We start from the raw sequence: 20805 nt of genomic DNA, 5'->3' as shown, positions 1-20805 counted from the left end.
AGTGCATGAATTCTGGCACTTCACAGGAGAGCGACTTCTCCTATGAAAACACACAGATACACAGACATGGAGCTTTAGTCTGTGCATGGTTAAGTGTAATAATCAAAACACTGCATATAGCTGTCAATCCTCATCATTACATGTGGGTGTCCAACCCTAATACTCTCTGTCCCATACTGTGTGTGTAAGTGAGTATATGTGTGTGAGAGTGTACGCATTCGGCAGTGAGGCAGCCAAAGCCCACCTGTCTCTGCCAGTCACACACACAGAGTGCTTATGACAGCCTGTCCGGTCATTGTGTACAGAGGACTTAGAGGGATGTCATGGCCCGAATGCTTTCAGGGTTCTGCTGGGTTAGGCATCTTGCTGGCTCGCACCAGCCATATAAGGACTGCGGCGGTACCGGGAAAACAGATGCACCTGTCAATAGAGGGAAGGAAACTAGAGGAGGGGAGAAGGGGGGCACAGGCCTTAAAGGAAACAGCATGTTTATTTACCTGTCTGTCTGAATTAGCCCTCAAAAGCATAGCCTATCCCTTTCAATGCTTTAAACATGAAGGCATATAACGCTGAACTGCTTGTGCAAATACAAACAGACGCCTTAACAAACACTTGACAGCTTAGAAAACCACTACACTACAGATTCACTATCCGGAAATGCTTCTCAGTACCAGTCTCAATGTACTGAACACAGCCTAACTCTCCAATATTAATTCAGTTTTGCAAGAGTTTCCTTTAAAATCATTGTGGAGGATTTTTGGCTCACTCTTCTTAATAAAATAATGTTTTTTTCTTTTTGAGCTGTTCAGAGGTGGACTTGCACTTGTGATTGTTGTGTCAGATCACAGATTAATCACGAACAGGTAAAAAGAGCAGAATTCATGGTTCCATTAATTATGGCTAGTCGGCCAGGCCCCAAGGCAGCAAAGCATCTTCATACCATGATACCTCCACCACCATGTTTGACTGTTGAATTATTGTAGAATGCTGTGCTAGTTTTACATCAGATGTAATGGGGCCCATTTTCCAAACAGACACCTTAACAAACACTTGACAGCTTAGAAAACCACTACACTACAGATTCACTATCCGGAAATGCTTCTCAGTACCAGTCTCAATGTACTGAACACAGCCTAACTCTCCAATATTAATTCAGTTTTGCAAGAGTTTCCTTTAAAATCATTGTGGAGGATTTTTGGCTCACTCTTCTTAATAAAATAATGTTTTTTTCTTTTTGAGCTGTTCAGAGGTGGACTTGCACTTGTGATTGTTGTGTCAGATCACAGATTAATCACGAACAGGTAAAAAGAGCAGAATTCATGGTTCCATTAATTATGGCTAGTCGGCCAGGCCCCAAGGCAGCAAAGCATCTTCATACCATGATACCTCCACCACCGTGTTTGACTGTTGAATTATTGTATTGTAATGGGGCCAATTTTCCAAACAGATGCCTTAACAAACACTTGACAGCTTAGAAAACCACTACATAACCTATTAATACATAACCATAATATTAATTCAGTATTGCAATAGTAACTTTAATCAACTTTAACTTAAATAACTTTAATCAATTAAACTTTTTACCACTCTCTTTCTAATGGAGGAATCATTAACACTGATCTTATCCGAGGCGAGAGAGGCCTGCAGTTACTTTGATGGTTGCCTGGGTTCTTTTGTGACTCCCTGCATTAGGGGAGTAATGGCTCTTACTGCAATTTACTTGACCCCAGAGCCTTTGTAACCTTTTCCACATTGGTATATTTCAATAACCTTTCAGAAACAATTTACAAATATTCAAAATGAAAAACAGGAACTAAAATGAGGGGAATTACCTTTTTTCAGGGCCTAAACCTTTTCTGTTTTAGTCAATACATTACCTAGAACTATTCCAAGACAAGAAACAAATGACCGGACGAAAATCACCTAACATGAGAGTGTCTAAAGCTGGTGCAGTGAGACAGATGGAGTATTATGGTATCTCTGTGCACTGTTTCCAACAGTCACTCCCTCGCAGAGAGGTGCTCCATAATGGTGAAAAAGCAGGCGTGCTAAACTACTGACACAGACAGAGCAGGCTGCTGGTAAACAGAGGCAATCCTGGTATTTGTAACTGTCAGCGAGGAGCAGTTGGACATATGACCTTGTGGACGTCCTTGGCGACTCGACAGCATGTGTACACACAAGCAGCAGGCCAGGGACGCTAGCAGCTGCCACCACTTTCTTTGAGCATTTCACTGTTTACCTTCACTCTGTCAAAAACATGACTGGACATGTGCACGCTGATGGGTGACACTCAATAGCTTGGTATTTTTTTAATTTTTAATTTTTTAAATGTTAACAGCCTTAACAATGAATAAAAGCCAGTAGATTCCAGTAAGAAATACACAAATGAGGTAGTCACTAGCCTCAACTTACTGCATTGCCATATTCACAGGTTTTAGCAAGGTGTTAACAAATTCTGGATAAGCAGCATTAGAAACAAATGCTTGTGGTCGCCTTCAGTTGTCCTTCTAAAGGACAAAGTCACTTTACCATCAATCACAAGCCTATAAAGGTAGTGAACACACATGACCTAGATTTCCAAATATCCAAGGGAGTAAAGGAACTGCTAATACAACTGTACTGCTCCCCTTACTCACTGCTATAAAAACTAAATTTAAAGAGATACTTCAACCATTTATATGACATACCAAGCAGTGACTACTAGCTGTCATTAGTTGTTGGCCATGTAAGCATTACTCTTGTAGTAACTACTGTAGAGGAATCAGAAAGAGTTCAGAGGTCAGGCATTATGGGAAGAATATAACATCACAACAGCTTTGCGTACAAGGGTGCTTTTATACCTAAAAGTCGCAACCAAGGTGTTACATTGTACACATCTATCTGGTTAGTTTGGGTTTTACATTGTAATTTAGAAAGTGCACTAAAGAACTTTGAATGATAAACATACGTCCCACCATCATCCCCTATGTGTGCTGCGTTTCTCTATACCTGATATTGATTGATTTGTAGAAGGATGTTTCTGATGTTTGCATGTTTTATTTTATTTTATTTTCAGAAAAATATGAATGAACAGATTAATTTGGTTGCCACTATACCATTAATAGTATGGCAATACTACACGCTGCACCAGCTTCAATCGTAGAACTCTAGACTAGTTCAAATTCATCAAATCAACAGGTCTGTTGTGCAACAATTATATCAGCATCTACAGATGTAATTGTCCCTCGTGTTGTCGTCCTGTGCTTTTTTTTTTGCCCAGTTCTTTTTCGCCTTCTATTGTTTAATGGGTGATGATAGAATGCTTCAAATTCCTTGAATTAATCTGAAGGTCTGAACCACCCAAAAAAGGTTTTGGGTAGGCAGTTTTCACACTGCAAACAAACAGAACCATCTGTTCTGGGCCAAGATCTGGGCCAAGACAACCTATTTTGTTCTGGATTAAACAAGGTAGGTGTGAAAGTACCTTAAGTTCATATGTACTACTAAACAGTGCTATATTTAAAGGACTAAGAAAAACATTACGTACAGTGTTTCGCAAAAAGAAACTATTTAAACTCTATATTGGTTGTTTTAACTGTTTACAGGCTGTTGATATCCATGATCACATGGCAGCAATAAAAAGTAATAAATACTATGCTTAAGCTAAGACTAGCAGATGCAGTCATTAACTCCAGACTTTCCTGCATGCATGCATGCACTGTTTGGCATACATTGGTGTAGGCTAACCATCATGCCATCTAATCAGATGCGCAAAACTTATCACAATGATGCACTAGTTCATATGACAACCTGTAGGCAGTTGTAATTTCTTTGATACCCTACGTCCTTTAAAAGACCACCAACCCTATAGGGGTCTGCACTGTATTGAAAAAGGTTAGGATCTCATTCAGAAACCTGTACTCTGACTCACAAAAACAGCAGAAAATATACTTGTGAACAAGTTGTGCAGCCGCGACCTTCACCGATAAGTGCAGTTGTAGGATGACAACAGGAAGCATGTGCTACCACCCAGAGAGTGTGTGAGAGTGTTTGGCCATGGCTGTGGTCAGTGGAGGGGGCTTGTGGCAACACCGCAACGGCGTTCTGCAACAGTGCAGCAGAGGCCGACTTCCCCTTTTCTGCACCTATAATCACGCTTTCTCTACGACCCCGCAAACAGACCCGAGCACATCTACAGTGAAGGCTGGTATTTCCGGCAATGCAAAACGTGTAAAGAGAACCACTGAAGGTTTTCTCTGAAAATGTGCACATTTGAAACCTGCAAAGTGGATTTACTCTGATGTCTTAAAAGGTCATGCTGTGCTAGCTTCTGTCTGTAACTCCCAAGTACCTCTACTGTACTCTATGTGTTTTTGTGGTAGATGTGATATAATAATCTAACCTCAAAGCCAGAAATCAGATTTTAAGTAAATACAGTGGCATGCAAAAGTCTTTGTACCCCTGGGCAAAAGTTCTGTTACTGTGAATAGTTACGCGAGTAAAAGCATTAAGCCAAAAGTAACACGTTCCTTTAATAGTTTGAGATAAAAAAAAGACCCTGAAGCTAACTTTTGAGGACCCTGCATGGTCACTACTTAGTAACACCTCCTTTGGCAAGTAGCACAGCTTGTAAACATGTAATTTCTCATTGGGGACTCATTAGTTATGTAAGGCTACTACTTATGTGGGACTTCTGGGCAATTTTGCAATGCTCTTTTGAGGTCTATCCACAGATTCTGAGTGATGTTTAGGTTGGTGGCCATGGGAAAACCTTCAGTTTGCGAGTTTGCGCCTCTTGAGGTAGCGCTTCATCAGCCCAGAGAACATTGTTGGCCCGGAGAGCCAACATGCACTGGGCTTGTTTAGATGTTCATTTACATGATGCTGTATTTTGTGGTGAGGACGCAGGAAAGGTACTGTGCAGGTGTCGCTGCAAAGTAGAACAGTCCACCACCACATTATAAAATCTGCTAAAGCTTCCTGAAGGTCTTATACAGCCAAACAAGGGATTTGATTTGCTTCTTAAGTAATTCTATGAACAGTTCTCTCCCAAAGTAATGTTGACATCTACCATTCCTTTTAACTGCCATTGCTTATTAACATTACAAACTGATGAAACTGATACCTGAAAAAAAAAAAACATATGTCCTGCTTTGTGGGCATCAAATATTTTCACTGCTAGATAGCAGTTTAGAGGAGCCCATGGCTGCTGGTCAGGTGGCTCTTATCTCTTGGAGTGCCCAAACCTTTGCATGGTGGTGACTAGAGGTGCCAAAAATGAATACAGCCTCACTGTCAAATGTTTCCAAATGTTTTTTTATATATAAAAAAGCAAGCTTTCTTAGCTGGCTTGCAACATGAACATTAACTACACTCTTTAAAAAAAAATGTTTCTTCAATGGTCTTCAAGACAGCGGTTTAAAATAACAACATGATACCCCAAAAAACTGAATCTGAATGTTTAAAAGGTTCTTTGCCTGGTTAAATGTTTTTTTTTTCTGATGATGGACCACCTATTGTAGATATTCTTTATAGTACGTTTTAGAAAAGGCACTATTGATATAAGTCCACTTATTCCAGTGCTATTAAGAACACATTTTGCTTTTTGAGTGTAGAAAGGATCTCAGCAAAACTGCAAAAAATGCAGGGAAAATTCACAGTTACTGAAAACTGGACCTTGAAAATAAAGGCTTTTTAGGTGTTAAAAGTCTCTCTTTCTCTCTCTCTCTCTCTCTCTCTCTCTCTCTCTCTCACACACACACACTCACACACACACACACACACACACACACACATCAACAGATCTTCCGGTACCAGTCCAGCACAGTTATATTACTCCATGTGGTCGCCATGGAGACCACTTCCAGGAGATTACTAATTGATCTCACTTCTGTTACCTTTGTGAGAGCACTGAAAAGGAGTAAAATGTGAAATGTGGAGAAACCTATAACAACTTTTGCTAAAGCATCACAAAGAGAAAAAAAAAGCATGTCTTGCATTCTCCACTCTTCAAAAAGGAGGTCTAAGAAGGTTTTTCATAGCGTTGTGCTTGTAACCATATGTTGGTAAAAAACAGTCTAACCTCATCACTTTCAGAAACCTTTTATTCCCATGGTCTTTCAATTTGAAGAACCATGATGACATACCAAATAAAATGTTAGAGTTGAAGAGTTTTGAAAGACTCTTGTGTAGCTGCAGCAATGGTGTAGCATTAGGTTACTTCACATTTATAACATCACAACTTTGGATCTTTTCAAGATACAGCAAAGAAATAAGATTAAATGTCAAAGGCCTGAAGGTAGACTTTCTCTGCTCTCCATCACTGGGGGAAAAAAACTCTCTAATTCATAACAAAAAGATCACGCAGCACCAACATTTTTGGGGATGAAAACATCCTTTACTGCCTTCCTAATTAGACCCTTCAAAATTCTTAAAATTTTCTATCATTTAACTTTACACCAAAATCCACTTGTCCAGATCATGAAATAACATCTCTTTATGAGTTAACTAGATATTAGTTCCTCAACACAAAAATATCATGAAATAAACCTGTGACTTGGTGTGCTTGGTGGTGGGTGCGTGGAGCTGCGTGAGCCTCCCTGTGGCTGAGATGAGCAGAAAAAAAGAAGGGAGGAGTGAAGGACAAAGTGGTTGTGGGTGCGATGTTGTTTGACACAAAGGTGAAGTGAGAGTAAAAAAGTATATATATATATAGGGCTAAGAAGGAGGATTTGGGGTGTGGTCCATCTCCCAAAATTAAGATGGGAGATAATGTCATATCTCTACTTAGTTTCTATGAGCAAACGTCATCTGCTCCATTTTATTCCACAACCTGTTGCTTATTCAGCTGATTGAGTCATGGTGTTTACTATAAATTATGAGTGCACTGTGGGAGATTGTAGTGTCTTCAAAATCACGATTGAATTCCACGATTCGGACACACAGAGAAAAGTGGCTGACATATTCATTAGAGCCCTAAAGTGTAAATAGGGATTGGGAACCATTGCGGTCACAGCCACAGAATCATAGAATGTGAAAATAATGCACTGGTGAAATAATCACAAAATCACAGTGTATTGTTTACAGTTAATGTGAGAAATGGGCATTAGATGCCTAACTGACCTGCGCTGCCTGTGCTGGGCGGCCTGTGTGGGCCACCGGTGGACAGCACATTTCTGTGGAGGGAGCCCTGGGGAGGGGACAGCATGGAGCCGTCAGTCAGTGAAGTTGTGGCAGCTGGCAGACCCTGACCACTCAGAGAGCCCCCTGGGTTGTAGGACATAGGGTTGGGGTTCGTCACTGGCACCGCCACATGCATGGAGAAGTTCTGCTGAGGCAAAGCTGTGGGCTACACAGGCGCACACACACACATACACACACACACACAAATAGTTTCAGTGGATTTGTGTTTGAGAGGTAATACATACAGTGAAGACAACAACAGCATAACCACTTAAGTGTCACATTATCAAGGTCGCTAGCATCCATTTGGCAACAGTACACTGATTTTCTACACTATAAAATGACATAAAATAATAGTGCCACCATTGACATCAAGGTGGATTTTGTTCATTTCAGGTATGATATTTTTTAGCCTAGATGCACGATTCATAATAGCTATGTGAGAGTTTGTGTGTGTCCGTGTGTGCGTACATATCTCCGGGCCTCTATCAGGAGTGAAAGACGACTCCTGGGCTTTAGTGCTTTTATCAAACAATGGAAGACAAACCAGAAGATGGATAGCACAGTGGAAAAAAAGGTAATCTCAGGAGGGCGATCTCAGGATCACCTTGGGCTGTCCAAAAAAGTCCTGCCTAGTGTGAGGAATACTGTCGGAGAACAACTCTTTGTTTTCAATTTTTTTACTTTTACAGTACTGTACCATTTGCCATCCAGGCACAAAACACATAACACTGTTAGATATACCGTATACATGTAGAGACATGCATATATATCCGCACGAAATCTTGGAGTTTGGGGCAATAGTCAGCACTGCACTTGGTGTATTTTCACTAAACCGAACCAAATTACAATATCAGTGAGTTCACACTGCTTAAGATACAGCAAAAAGTCCTTGCGGAAGATTAGGGCAGTGTGCATAAGCTAAGATACTTTTCTTTATCTGATGTAACAAACTGAAATTACAGATAGCGCTCGGCACTCTCGTGAAGTGCAATACAATATACGGTCAGTGCAGTGCTGATTATCGGCAGTGCTTCTGGGCGGGTGAGTGAGCAGTGAAAGTGAGACCACTCCATTCGCAGCACGCTTACAGTCAGTGAGCCAGTTAGTGATATCATTAGTGTGTTAATGGCACAAAAGAAGTGGTGCTTGGTTCAATGTGCAGGTTGGACAGTGTGGTGGGGAGGGGTCTCCTTGGCAAGTCTCTGTCAGAGTGTTATGGTCGCCACTCGCAATAAGATCACCATTGTATCAGGTCAAAAAACAAAAATGCTCTATAAAAAACTTGGAGTGTATTTTAGCTTTTTTTTTATAGGTGGGCGATGGGGGTGTGGGGGGTGCTGTATAGAAATTCTTTCATATAAGTGTGGCCTTTAGAATAAAAGCTGATTGGGTTGGCAATCGCAAGTTTTAAAGGGCCCATATCCTACATTAAAGAGGCTGTTTTGTTTTGGGGTGGTTACATAGTATTGTAAGCAGTATAGGTTGAAAAACTCCTAGGAAACCTGTTTTCCATGTTTGGACTATATGGACTGAGGAAACACTAAATACCATACATCCATCTCTCCATGATATGGACCCTTTAAACGGACTAAAGCAATTGCAATTGGAGATAAACAAACAACCCAGGTATTATCATCCACTAAGATGACTGAGGGAAAAAGAAAGTGGTTGTAATGAGAGAGAAACAGAGAAAGAGAGATACAGAGAGAGAGAGAGGGAGAGAGAGTGAGAGAGTGGGAACACTCAAGCTCCTCACAACCTCCCCCCCTATCACATGACCCAGGCAGAGTGTAGCTCTGAAGGAAAAAAAGATTCAATTTCCAGATCCGCTGGGGTGTAAACTGGGCTTGTGGAAAAGAACACATCCATCACCCTGAGCCACCGGATCTGTCAATACTCAAGCCACTACTCTGAACTGGAGGAATCTTCCCAGGGAAATATTTTTCATGGCGATCTGTCTTTACTTTTACTTCTAAAACTTAAAAAAAAAAAAAGGAAAAAAAAAAAAAAACACTCTTCATTGTTTGAGGCTTCTGGCTGAAATTCTCCCTGTGGTTTTTGGTTATCATAACAAAGCCTAATGCGGCTGCATTCGCTTTTTTTTGCCCAGCCTCTAAAAAAGAGTGACACCTATCCAAACAATGTGATCTTATCGAGGTGTGCAAAAACGGGTTGCAATAAATAAATTTAAAACACAAAAAAACAGTGCACTTCCAACAAAAAAAAGAAGGTTAATGCTGAAAAAAGTCTGTGCTTGCATTAAAAAAGTGTGGACAGAGTTTGCAGGGTGGGGTAATGTAAAAGAACAACCAAAAAAAAAAAATTAGAAGGCGAACAAAAAAAAAAGGGAGGGGAGGGAGTATCCTTTCTGCCACAAAGCCAAGCAAGAATGTTGCATTTACTTACGATTTTATGATTTCGCATCATATTATCAAACTCCTCATTAATTTTTTTATATTTCTCTTCTGTGTGGGGGGTGAGGACATATGAGGCATCGGGGTCCGGGCTATCACAGCCTCTGTGTTCTTTCTTGTTTAGCGCCTGTAGTGAACATCAACAATAGAAACAGGGATCAACACAAAACGGCAAGGGCGGAGGAGGCAGTACTTACAGCAGAGCGCTTGTATATTAAATCACTCTCTTCGTTTAGTTTGCTGAAACGGTCGTCCATGAGGGGACTGTGGCCAAAACAGTCATCCGGATCGGGACTGGCACAGTCACTATGGCCTTTGGTTCTTAATTTCTGCAATAAAATCATAGAATTCACACACGCTGTACATACAGAAACATGCAAACACAGTGAGGTTGCAGTAGCTTGTCCAGGCTCCAGCTGCTAGCTTTGATTAAAACAATTCACTGTTTTGATAAGAGAAAATACATTACAATAACAGCATAGCATCACTGTTGTGAGAAAACATTGTATCTCAGAAAAGCCAACTTAACTTTGACTCAGCAAAGTTAACTTAACTTCACTCAATTTTCAAATGTCGTTATATAAAAAGTTATTAGGTTTTCTCATGACAGCAACTTTATAAGACTTTACAAGCTGGTGTACTGTATAAAAGCAATAAACCATCCTACATTCAATTCATTTCCAGTTAAAATAAGTGTAAATTAATAATTTTCCACATTTCATTATCTGAGAAGATTAAATGTGAGACAATGGACTTGCATAAGAAAGGAGAACCCCCCAAAAAAACAAATTATCAAAAGTGTCACATCATACAAACAACACTTGAAGCTATCATTTTGGAGAGAGAGAATCGAGCTCCATTCTTGCTTTAGATTTGAAATAATTCACAGATGTTACTTTCCATCCTTCCACTGTGAGAACACAACTAACCATGTGAGTCTGAAAGGATGTGAGGCTGATTATGAAGCTCTTACTAAGAAAAGGAAACTACATGCCACTATAAAGTAGAAATGAAAACGCTTAAGCTGCTGCTGCTGCTGTTTACTGCTGCTGCTGTAAAACAATGGAGGACTTGCTATGCCAGAGCCCAGACCTCAACATCATTGAATGTGTTTGGGATGACTTGAACACTGAGATGCTTTTACTTTTAATTCAACTTTTAAGACTTTGGAGGCATGGAAAAATGTCCCCGCAACTAAATGAAAGCAACACTATACACTAACAAATCTGAAATGTTATTATTATTATTAGTTTGAATAATGATAAGAGGACTGATTTTTACATAGTACTAACAGTTATTCCTGATTAATGATTTTTTTGATTCAGGTTCTAAATTGAAAAGCGAATATCCAACATCACGTTTTTGTTTTTATTCAGATCCTAAATAGAAAATTGAATATCCAACATCACGTTTAGGCCACTGGAGAGAGTATGCAGTTAATAAACTCCCAGCCACACTACAAATTCAGTTATCTATAGCTACATATGTGCTTTAACGTATGGATAATGAGGACAATAGATTCACAGTGAGGGCACTGAACTTACACTGGTAGCACTCCAGAGGCTAATTTGGTAAATGCTTTTACAGCTAATACTGTGACGCTTGGTCCATGACTATTGCATTAGCCACTGTGGAGGAAATTGAATTGTCAGTCTTTATCCTCTGCCTTAAAAAACATTCAGCTCTGGAGAAGCCAAATTATGTTTTTCTCCCTTTCTTTCTCTTACTCCCTCTCTCTCGCTCTCTCTCTCATACACACAAACACTCCCTTGCACACCCTCTTAGCATGTGTGCGTTTCGTTGCATTTTTCATTATCTTTCAGTTATCATAAGCTACCCAGCTGGAAGGCAGCCTCACGTAAGAAAAGTCCCACAGCGCGGCCATTTGGAAGCTGCTTTGAGTTTCTTCCAGCACACTTGCCACTCACAAGAGCCAAGCTGTGTAAGAGTAGCGTGCCGAAATAATGGATTACCATATCAGGTCACTAATGCTTATTTGACCATGAAATAGACAGATTTATTCAAAGAGCAAAGAGCAATGGAGGGGGAAGAAGCCTGCTTTACTGTGATATACTTATTAGCCTTATTTTTACGCTGATAGTACGGATGCTCAGTGCAAAAAAAAAGTCTGCATTGATCTTGTTACAGGGAACAGTTCTTTTTCTCTTCTTGTGTCTGAAGTGTTTGGGCGCTATGGTAGCCCAGCATTTGTAAAATGGGCCACATTACACACAGTCCAATCTGAAGTGGGCTGGACTAGTTTTTATTAGAAAACCTGACACTGTGTATCTACGTCTTTTGGAAAGGGACCATGTTGATCACATGATATTCTTTCTAATGCTTGCTACAGAAGATTACCTATCATTAGCACAATTTAGCTAAAGTTTTTATCATTCAGTTGTCTCTGACTGAAAAAACAACTGGGTCACCTACTGACTAAATAAAATGAATTTCCAGCCCCACTTACATTCTGTCAGCGCCATCATGTAAGTAAAAGTAAATCTTTTCATGAGCAGTGTCAGAGGTTCACTGAATTTTATATAATTAATTTTAAAGTTTAAAGTTTCACTGTTCGAGAACTGCTCCATAACCCTCCCAGGCTTAAATGGAGATTTTGACCCGTTTGACTGCTAAGTTTGACTGTCTCCCTGTTTGTGCCAGCAAGTCTTTGCCCATGTGGTTCAGGAAAATGGGTGTTTTAATGTGAAATCAAGCAAATGTGAAATCAAACAGTGGCAAACTTAGCTTTTCAAAATGTTTTTAAAACAAATAATCATGATTCCTTTGGCAGTTGGAATAACTACAGCTCCTTTCACATTGGCACTTTTACCAGTAATTGAACAGAAAGGGGTTGAGCGTGAACACAGTGTAGTTTACCTGCGTGACACCTAATACAATTCACTAGAAAGTACTGGGGGGGTCTAATTTGTGACAAACTTTAGTTTGAAAGTTGAGTTTTGAGTTTAGGTTTGCAAGTAAAAATGCTATGGGAGTGTATATTGTACATAATTAGTTAGCAGAAACGACTAAAATCGACCCTGTCATTGTGGGCAGCCGCTAATATGCAAAAGCGACGCAGCATGGCCCTCCAAACAAAGCAACAGTGTTTTCTGTTCAATACTCGAGCTTTCAGTTTTTCCTACAGACAAAAGTTGCCATAATTGAAAAATAAAGGAGGTCTTGGCCATTCATGCTTATCAGGATTGTCACATTCTGCTGACCTCAAATCTATGGCAAATATGAATAAGTGTGGAAAAGTAGGATACAAAGCCTATCAGCAAAAATATCAGCAGTAAAAGTGACTCTGTAATGTTTTGTGAGTGAGAGGGGTTTTAACAAGGAGGTAGGACGATCCCACATATTTTATCCATTTTTTTTATATGAGCAGTCAAACACTGATTGGGGTTCAAACCAGCTTCAGGATAAAAAAATGGGTTCAACATTAAATAATGTTTGTTGGAAAAGCTCCTACTGTTCCACAAAGTATTATCATCAGTAAACAGTGGTTTTATGTTGAGAAAAAAGAAAGAAAGTGTCACCTGAAAAGTCAACGTCACTCAAATGAGGCAGTGCATGTGTGCATGTGGTGCACTTGCTGTTCTCAAGCAGGTATTTAGCACTAGGGTGAGACCTGTGCTGATCTTATCTAGTCCATCTAACAGTTTGTGAAGCCAAACTGTGCACTCGGGGCCGGCTTTCACTACTTCAGACGCTGTTTGTTACAGAACTACTTGTAAAATGTACTCTGTGTTCTTCCTCTGCACCTTATAATTCTTCAGTAGAGAAGTCCCAAACGTACGTCACAAAAGCAATTAAATATCCTACAGCTATGACAACAGTAGGTCAACCTGATCTTTCTCTAGCAGCAGGGCAAAGTGAAGTGCTGAAGAAAAGTCTCCTTACTACAATGAAAACCCTCTTGTATTTCACATAGCTTCCTTGCAACGTCATCACATCAGCTTTAGTCAGTACTGTATGTAAGTTAAGCCACTCTTTTTATGAAAGGTGTCATAAGAAAAAGCCTACAATCAAACACTAAGCTCATATGAATGCTCCTTAAAGTTCTCAAAAAGTCAGTATTTTGTTAAAAAAAAAAGGTCCAGCTTGTTTTCCAAGCCCTGCACTCCAGAAAAAGGCTAAGCCTTATTTCTACAGAGTAGAGATATATGTTATGTCAAATAGAGCACCAGAGGCTTGAACCTGCTAACAATAACACAAGCAAGAAGCCCCAGGCCCCATGTGTAAACTTTAGAAATAGAGTCATTAAACACAAAGGGCCAAGAACTACTTATTAAAAACCAAGGGGCTTAGACTATATGACACCATTGAAACAGTATTTGGCTTTGAAATACACAATCCTGGACTTTAAGGTTCAAGAAGCAAAATGTATTTTTTATATAATTTAGTGCTTTTTCATAGACTCTTAAACTTTAGATATTATATACGGCACAATTTTTTTTAGCATTTATGATCCAGGATTCAACACAAATGCCATCAAAGATAATTGTGAGACTATTTTAAGATATTTATGAACACCACCTGTTCTTAGAATTGTTCTTAAAAGTTAAAAAGACATGAAATGCAATGCTGAATATAAAATAATGTGCACATTACCCGCATTCTTTAGCCTTTCCAAAACCTGCACACATTATTTCAGTGTGTCTGTGTACATTATTGTCACATTAATAAATGTGAAATTATCGTAACACACAATTTAGTATTTAGATTTTTTTTTATTTCTGCAGATACTTAATGTAATGTAATGTTTATTTATATTTATAACATTTAACTCAAGTTAATTTAATCCCTTTTTTTACACATTGTACTAAAAGCAGTTCACACACAAAGAAGATCTGAAACACCGCATCTCTGAATCTGCAGTGGTGGTTCACTGCTAATGACTTTTCTAGGCCCTCGGCATACCCATACAACTATTTAGGGTGGGTCGGACGAGAGTGGCTTTCGCTCTCTCTTTCTAAGCGACGCCTTCCTGAGTCATTTCCTGTTTACGGAGGCCTCAGTGCGCTTGCAGGCCTGTGTTTACCCGGGAAACTATGCACTTTCTCCCCAAGAGTGCCACAGATTCCATCAGGACCTGCAAATTAAAGTCCCAACCTGCTCATTATGTGGGCAACGGTGCGGCCGGACCAGAGGAGCAGAGGCGGGGATCAGGGCAGGGCCGCCGCCTTGCACACTAACCCCTGCGGCACGCCCTCCTATCCACTGGGCCCCGGGCAAAGCGTCAGTGCCAGGGTGCATAGCTTGATGTGAAAAATGCAGTGCGTGCGATACTTTGCGAAGATGTCGCGAATTGGCTGAACAATGCAAACAGAGGGAGCAGATGAAGGTATTGTGATAGTTGGAGTTTCACTGCACTGGTGTTGAGCGTAAGGTGAAAAACTGAACTAAAGAGGGACATATGAAACTCACAATTTCAGTGCTTAAGAATATACATTTGGGTATCTAGAGTGCCTCCCAACCTATAAATTGCTGTTTCACTGTTTTCGTTCAGATTTGTCTTGGCTTCCTGTGTCACAAGCCATCTCAGAATTATACTGCCCCACCAACTACCTTTGTAAAAGCAGAGTTTCACAAGGCAGGTTTTTTTTGGGACATTTTAAGTGTATATTGTTTCTGATTTGAGTAGTTAAAAACTTATGGAAAGAAAGGCAGGTACATCAGATTAATACAACATGTCATACAATGTAGTACAATGTCAGAAACTACATGAGCAAGTCTATATAAGAATACTTAACAAGTCCACATGGCGTTATACAAATGTGTATGCAGTTTGTGTAATGGTAATCTGTGGGGATAAGCTACACTAGCCTTGTAGATCCAGTAGACAAGACAAGACAACCATATTCCTCATTCATGTTGGCCTCCCACTCCATGCAGTAAACACACACATACACACTAATTGCAAAAATGCTGAAGAGACGAGAGCGGACACACACACACACATACCAACCCTATACACTCAGAGAGACTCAGAGAGATTCTCAGGCTGCGCTGGGGAGCACTTTGCAGAGTGAAGTGCTGGGACAGCGCACTCGTAAATCCTTCTTAAATGACTTGGCATGTTTCGGCTGTCCCGCAGTCTCCGCCTGCAGCTCCCAGTAAACGGATCACGGAATCAGCACATGGCCAAACAGGTGGCCCTCTCCCCAACACCTGCCAGGCAACCCGAGCCAATCAGAAGCCTCCACTCACCAACATGGCCATAGAAGGGGGCCTGAAGGTCATCAGCCATGACACCCACCAACTCACCCACCATCACTACCAACCCCACTGCAACACTTGCTGTCATTTGACGCCCTACGAGATCCTCAAAGGCCGCGGTTCACTTTGCACCAACGGTATACAAGGTGTTGCCAAGCGCTAATGCACTCGGATGGGTCTGAATCCATTACCTCCAAGCACAGAGAAGAGGGGTGAGGGGGTCATTCACAAGTTTGATTAAACTGCATCATTTGCATTCGTAATTATACTTTTAAAAGTAAGGTCCTCCTCACTGTGGAAAGCGGACGGTGATTACGGACCTCGGCTTCTAGGCAGTGGCACAAAAGCGCTTGGACAGGAACATGTCTGGGATGTCAAAGAGATTATGTATATTGTTTTCAGAGCAGGCAGAGTTGGCCACAACGAGGGCTGCTTGTGCGTAAAAGAGTGTGTCATAAGAGAAGGGCTGGGGATGGGGAGGGGGCATAGTGTTGTCGTGGTGGTGTAGGTAGGAGCGGGTTTAGAGGGGGGTTGGAGAGAACACTGAAGACCCATATTGTGTAATCTATTCAGCAGGTCCTGGATGCAGCAGGCACAGGACAGTGGGAAGGCAGCCATTATCCGTGTTTTATACAAAGCTGGCCAGGGCCCTATTGATAAAAAAAAAATTGGCTCATACTGAAAAAACAAGAAAGAAAGAAAGAGAGAAACTGACGTCAAGCCAGCAGGACATAGCTGTTCGTTTGTGTAACGTGGAGAGAGAAAGATAGGCACACCAAAGCCCACTAGTCTTCTAAAGCATAACTTCCTCCAAGCCTCTCCCTCTCTACAGCTAATACTGCTTTACTGTATGCATACACACACATACAAGCACTCTGCACACTTTTTCAGAAAATAAGCAAGTCTAGAAGGTGTGATATGAAAGTGATATGAAAGCCTGTTAACCTTCCGTTTCTAAATATCTGTTTGAAAACAGCTTTACAGCCTTTTCTTGTTGAAGTCAAGCGTTAATTAAGTCCAAAATTCTACAAAGTATAATCTCAACACATTTTCTGGAGCTAAAAATAACAGCTCTTCCACAAGCCACGTACATTACCTGTTCCTTGTGAAGCACTTTTGGTGAAATGGCCCAACTCTATGCCTTGGAAAACCATTAGTCTACTGCACCCCCTCCTACCACCACCCCCCCCACCCCCCGTGTCAAGGGCTTTTTGAGTTTGACTTATTCATGTACTGTACGTGAATAAAAGGGGGATACAAAAGTACACTGAGATTGAGGGTCTAAAAGCTTAACATCTAAAAAAATGGAGAAATGGTCTTAGGAGAGAAAAAAACAAGTGTGTATATGTCTGTATGTGTGTGTGTGTGTGTGAGAGAGAGAGAGAGAGAGAGAGAGAGAGAGAGAGAGACTAACAGAGAAAAAAAGATGGGTGGAGTGTAAAAGCTGTAGCATGGGTGGAGTTCTCCGCCTCCAACTACAAAAAGTTTTGCATGTTTTTTTTTTTCCTATGGCCAAATATGCTTTATATAAATATGTATTCAGACACTAAGCCTAGACACACACACATAATGTGCTGTAAAACTGAAGTGAAATTAGTTTGAACATGCTGGTAGTTTGATTTGTATACAGACACTGATTTAGAGACAGCTGTTAATATGTACACTACATGTCCGGGATTTTCTATGTTCCTTATGTCTTAAAAATGTTTCAGTTTACAGTCATTTCATATCATATGGTTTCTGGTTGTATCGTATCGTAAGCCAATGCAGTCTGAAGTAGACTTCTGCTCTGGACAGTGATAATACAGTACAACATTCTTTAGGCAATTAGATGCTATTTAGAACTATTTAGAGCATAGTGAACTAGCCTTCCAACAAAACACAAAAATATCAAAGTGTTGTGGGGCACCATATAACACCTCCATCTAAACATAAAAATTCTAAAGTCTATATGTCTGATCTTACCAATTTTAAGTTATGAGCCTCTACAGAAGCGGACACATCAGGTGTTCGGAGCCTGTCATGTAATATGTTAGTTAGCCTAAAAGCCATCTTGAGAGCCTCACAAGTACCTGACGCAGCCACTTCACTGGAGCTTCATAGCCATGCCATTTCTCTGGGTAAGGATGTTCTGGTGTTGGTTTCCCCTCGACAAATTAATGAGAGCAGACATGTCCCGCCCATTGTTCCCATGGAAAATAAGTGGTGAATTTTTTGAATAAAGCTCAAAACAGGGCAGGCAATCCGAATAGAGCTCACTTATGAATATCAGTCTTAAAGGCATTGTAACAAAAAATATTTAACTTGAGGTTGAAAAATGGTCACATAAAAATGTATTGTGACCACAAACATTATGAGTGGACTCAAGAGATAAGTGGGAAAATAAAAAACATAGTACAGTTTGGGACTAATCTTACCCACAAACAACCAGGGTGGCTGCAGGTTTTCGTTCCAATCAAGCAGAAAACCTGCGACCACGTCAGGATACAACTGCAGACTCCTGATCTAGACTAATAAAGTATGTAATGCAAACTCTGAAATGCTTATGAAGTAACTAAGAACTGCCACTGCTCTAATAGTGCTGGTGGTCCAACTCCCCCCTTCCTTAGCCGCTCCAGATCAGAAATGAGTCGATGTCCACATGGCCACACTAGGCAAGGTGGCCTGTTGATCCTCATGACATCACTATTGTGTCCAGAGAGTTCCGTCTAACGGGCTTATCAAAGGGGGCCTTTGAGCGCAGGGAGGTTGCTGATAGGAAGCCTTTTATCTGCTGAAGCTTTTCTGCACATACAGGACATCTGAGAGACATGGCTCTCAGTGCTACTGCTTGCTCTTCTCTATCTCTCATTCTCTCTCTCTCTCTCTCTCTCTCTCTCTCTCTCTCTCTCATTCCTGACCATCTATGGTCTGCGTGGCATCAGCACCTGTAGCTCTACCACAGCAATCAAGTTGTTTTCTCTGTCTGAAGGAGACAAAAGCATTTCCGTCCATTATCGTACGTGCTAATGTTAATCAGTTTGTCTACAACATGTCTTGTCCAGCCTCTCCAAAAGTCTTGCCGCCGCGGGTGACTGGGCCATAGGGCAGGAAGTGACCTCACATGCGTCCTGCCTAGCCATAGTGCTATTGTCTGCGCGCTGTCCTCACAGGAAGCGGAGCGGCGGGGGCTCGTTTGTAGCCTCTGCCGCTGGCTGTTTGGTAATTATGATTGCTGTGCAGCTGTTTAGAAAAAAAACAATACACACTGAAATCCAATATACCCCCCCTCCACCACCACCTCCAGCCAGACAATAGCTGTGTGCTCACATCACAGCCATCCACATCTAAACACCACGAGAGGATTTATGCTCACTTTGGGAGTCGAGCCGATAGATCTCGGGCAGAGCGTGAGAAAGAGAATGCCTTCATCTGGGCTTAGCCATATATGGTAGATAATTACAGGCGGTTGACCACTGAGATTATCGCTTTTATGAATATGGCAGGGACCTATTAGCGGGTGTGTTGCACTTCGGGGAGCAATAGCAAGCTGGCTAAGAACAGCAGCTGCCCAGACACTAAACATCGACAGGCTCGGCAAAGCTATTAGTTGCCAGTGCAAGAGAGGAACGCACTCTCAATCAGGGGGGTATTTTGGGACATGGGAGCAGACTGGGAATTCAACTCCGAATTGAGGATGAAGGCGTCTCAAAGTCATTGTATGGGCTTCAGAGGGAAATGAACTGGTGCAAACGATGTGGCATCAAAGTACTTCTCCCATCCCCACTGGCCTCAATATCTTGTTCCCAATCTACTGTACGATAAGCCTGATGAGGAAAACTGCAAGAACTCAACAGTGTTCACAAAGTCTGCCCTTAATAACCCATTAAACTCTCCTGTTATTTCCTTAACTACAGACTTTAAGACTTAGTTCCTGAATAATTCATAGTACATATTATAAAATCTGTATTATAAGTTCTGACTAGGGTGGTTACAGTGTAATGGTTTCACAATAAACTTAAACCACAACACCCATAGTTCCGACTGCACAACATGTTTGAAAACCTTTCTACCCATGTCTTTATATCAGATAACAGACCAATCTGTAACCACTGGTATCATTCTGCTTTCCATCGGTTTCTTAGTAACAAAAAGAGCTAGATTTTTTTTTGGTGGATAAAATTGACATTTCAAAATACAGCCTTTTTTTGCTTTACAAAACTGTTGCATAAAGGCAATAGAACACATCATGGCTGTGAAGATCTACGGCATGTGTCCAAATCACATTACGTTACTCGTGATAACACACTGCCTCTTGTGTTCCACTGCCTAAATAAGCCTTAAGATTAATAACTGAATAATAAGCTCAAAGTTGAAGGCATCCCATAACGAGACATGTGAACATGCCAGATAAATGACAACCTCTCTCGTTCTCCTTCATTCTCCCTCTCTTTCTCTCTCCATTGCTCTCTCGCTGCTTCCCTTCTCTGCCCACAGATTGGATCATTAGCCGTCAGAGCCCTTGAAACCATAGCAGCCCCCTACCCCCCCCCCCCCCCCTTCCACCCCTGTTCCTGCTGCCTCTAAAATATTCATAAGGACAATTAGGAGTTCCGATAAGGCAGGGAGCGAGAGTGGAGAGAGGGCAGGACGTGCCAGCAGGACGGCTGTACTGCAACACTCTATACCCCCAACCCCCGCCTCAGAGCAGGCCTCATCAATCTGTGGCCGGGCAACCCTCACTGGCTTGCGTCCTGTTATTCAACACACACCGCCTTCCGGCTCTGACATGCCACTGACCCTCAAAAAATCACCATGGCCCCTGATGTACTGAAGAAAGTGATGAATCAAAAAATGTGTCCCCTCACACCAATCCGATTGCTGTTCATTCCCATCTGCAGGTTAGGAGTGCCCCAATCATACAGGGGTAAGTCTTGGTAGTGTTGATGGGACTGAACCTTGATTCTCTGCAGGCAGTTAGACAGTTGCACCACTCTAGAGCTGCAAAGCCCATGTACATATC

The 20805-nt window shown here is 41.3% G+C and overlaps 1 protein-coding gene across 8 annotated transcripts in view; it reads right to left on the bottom strand.

The window, feature by feature from the left end:
* mef2aa (myocyte enhancer factor 2aa) overlaps window positions 1–20805 on the bottom strand; it is a 118211-nt gene that overhangs the window by 19361 nt on the left and 78045 nt on the right. For 5 of the 8 annotated variants that reach the window (XM_072695868.1, XM_072695874.1, XM_072695871.1 and 2 more), the window contains 2 exons: window positions 9574–9708; window positions 7105–7330 (listed from right to left, as the gene is read on the bottom strand). In XM_072695868.1, coding sequence (XP_072551969.1) covers window positions 7105–7330; window positions 9574–9708 — 361 coding nt within the window. Of the gene's footprint in view, window positions 1–7104; window positions 7331–9573; window positions 9709–9778; window positions 9911–20805 lie in introns of all 8 variants that reach the window. The other 3 variants (XM_072695873.1, XM_072695876.1, XM_072695877.1) reach the window with 2 other exon arrangements.

This window comes from Salminus brasiliensis, chromosome 13 (assembly GCF_030463535.1).
Source record: "Salminus brasiliensis chromosome 13, fSalBra1.hap2, whole genome shotgun sequence".
Taxonomy (NCBI): domain Eukaryota; kingdom Metazoa; phylum Chordata; class Actinopteri; order Characiformes; family Bryconidae; genus Salminus; species Salminus brasiliensis.
This window is presented reverse-complemented; position numbering and strand designations above follow the sequence as displayed.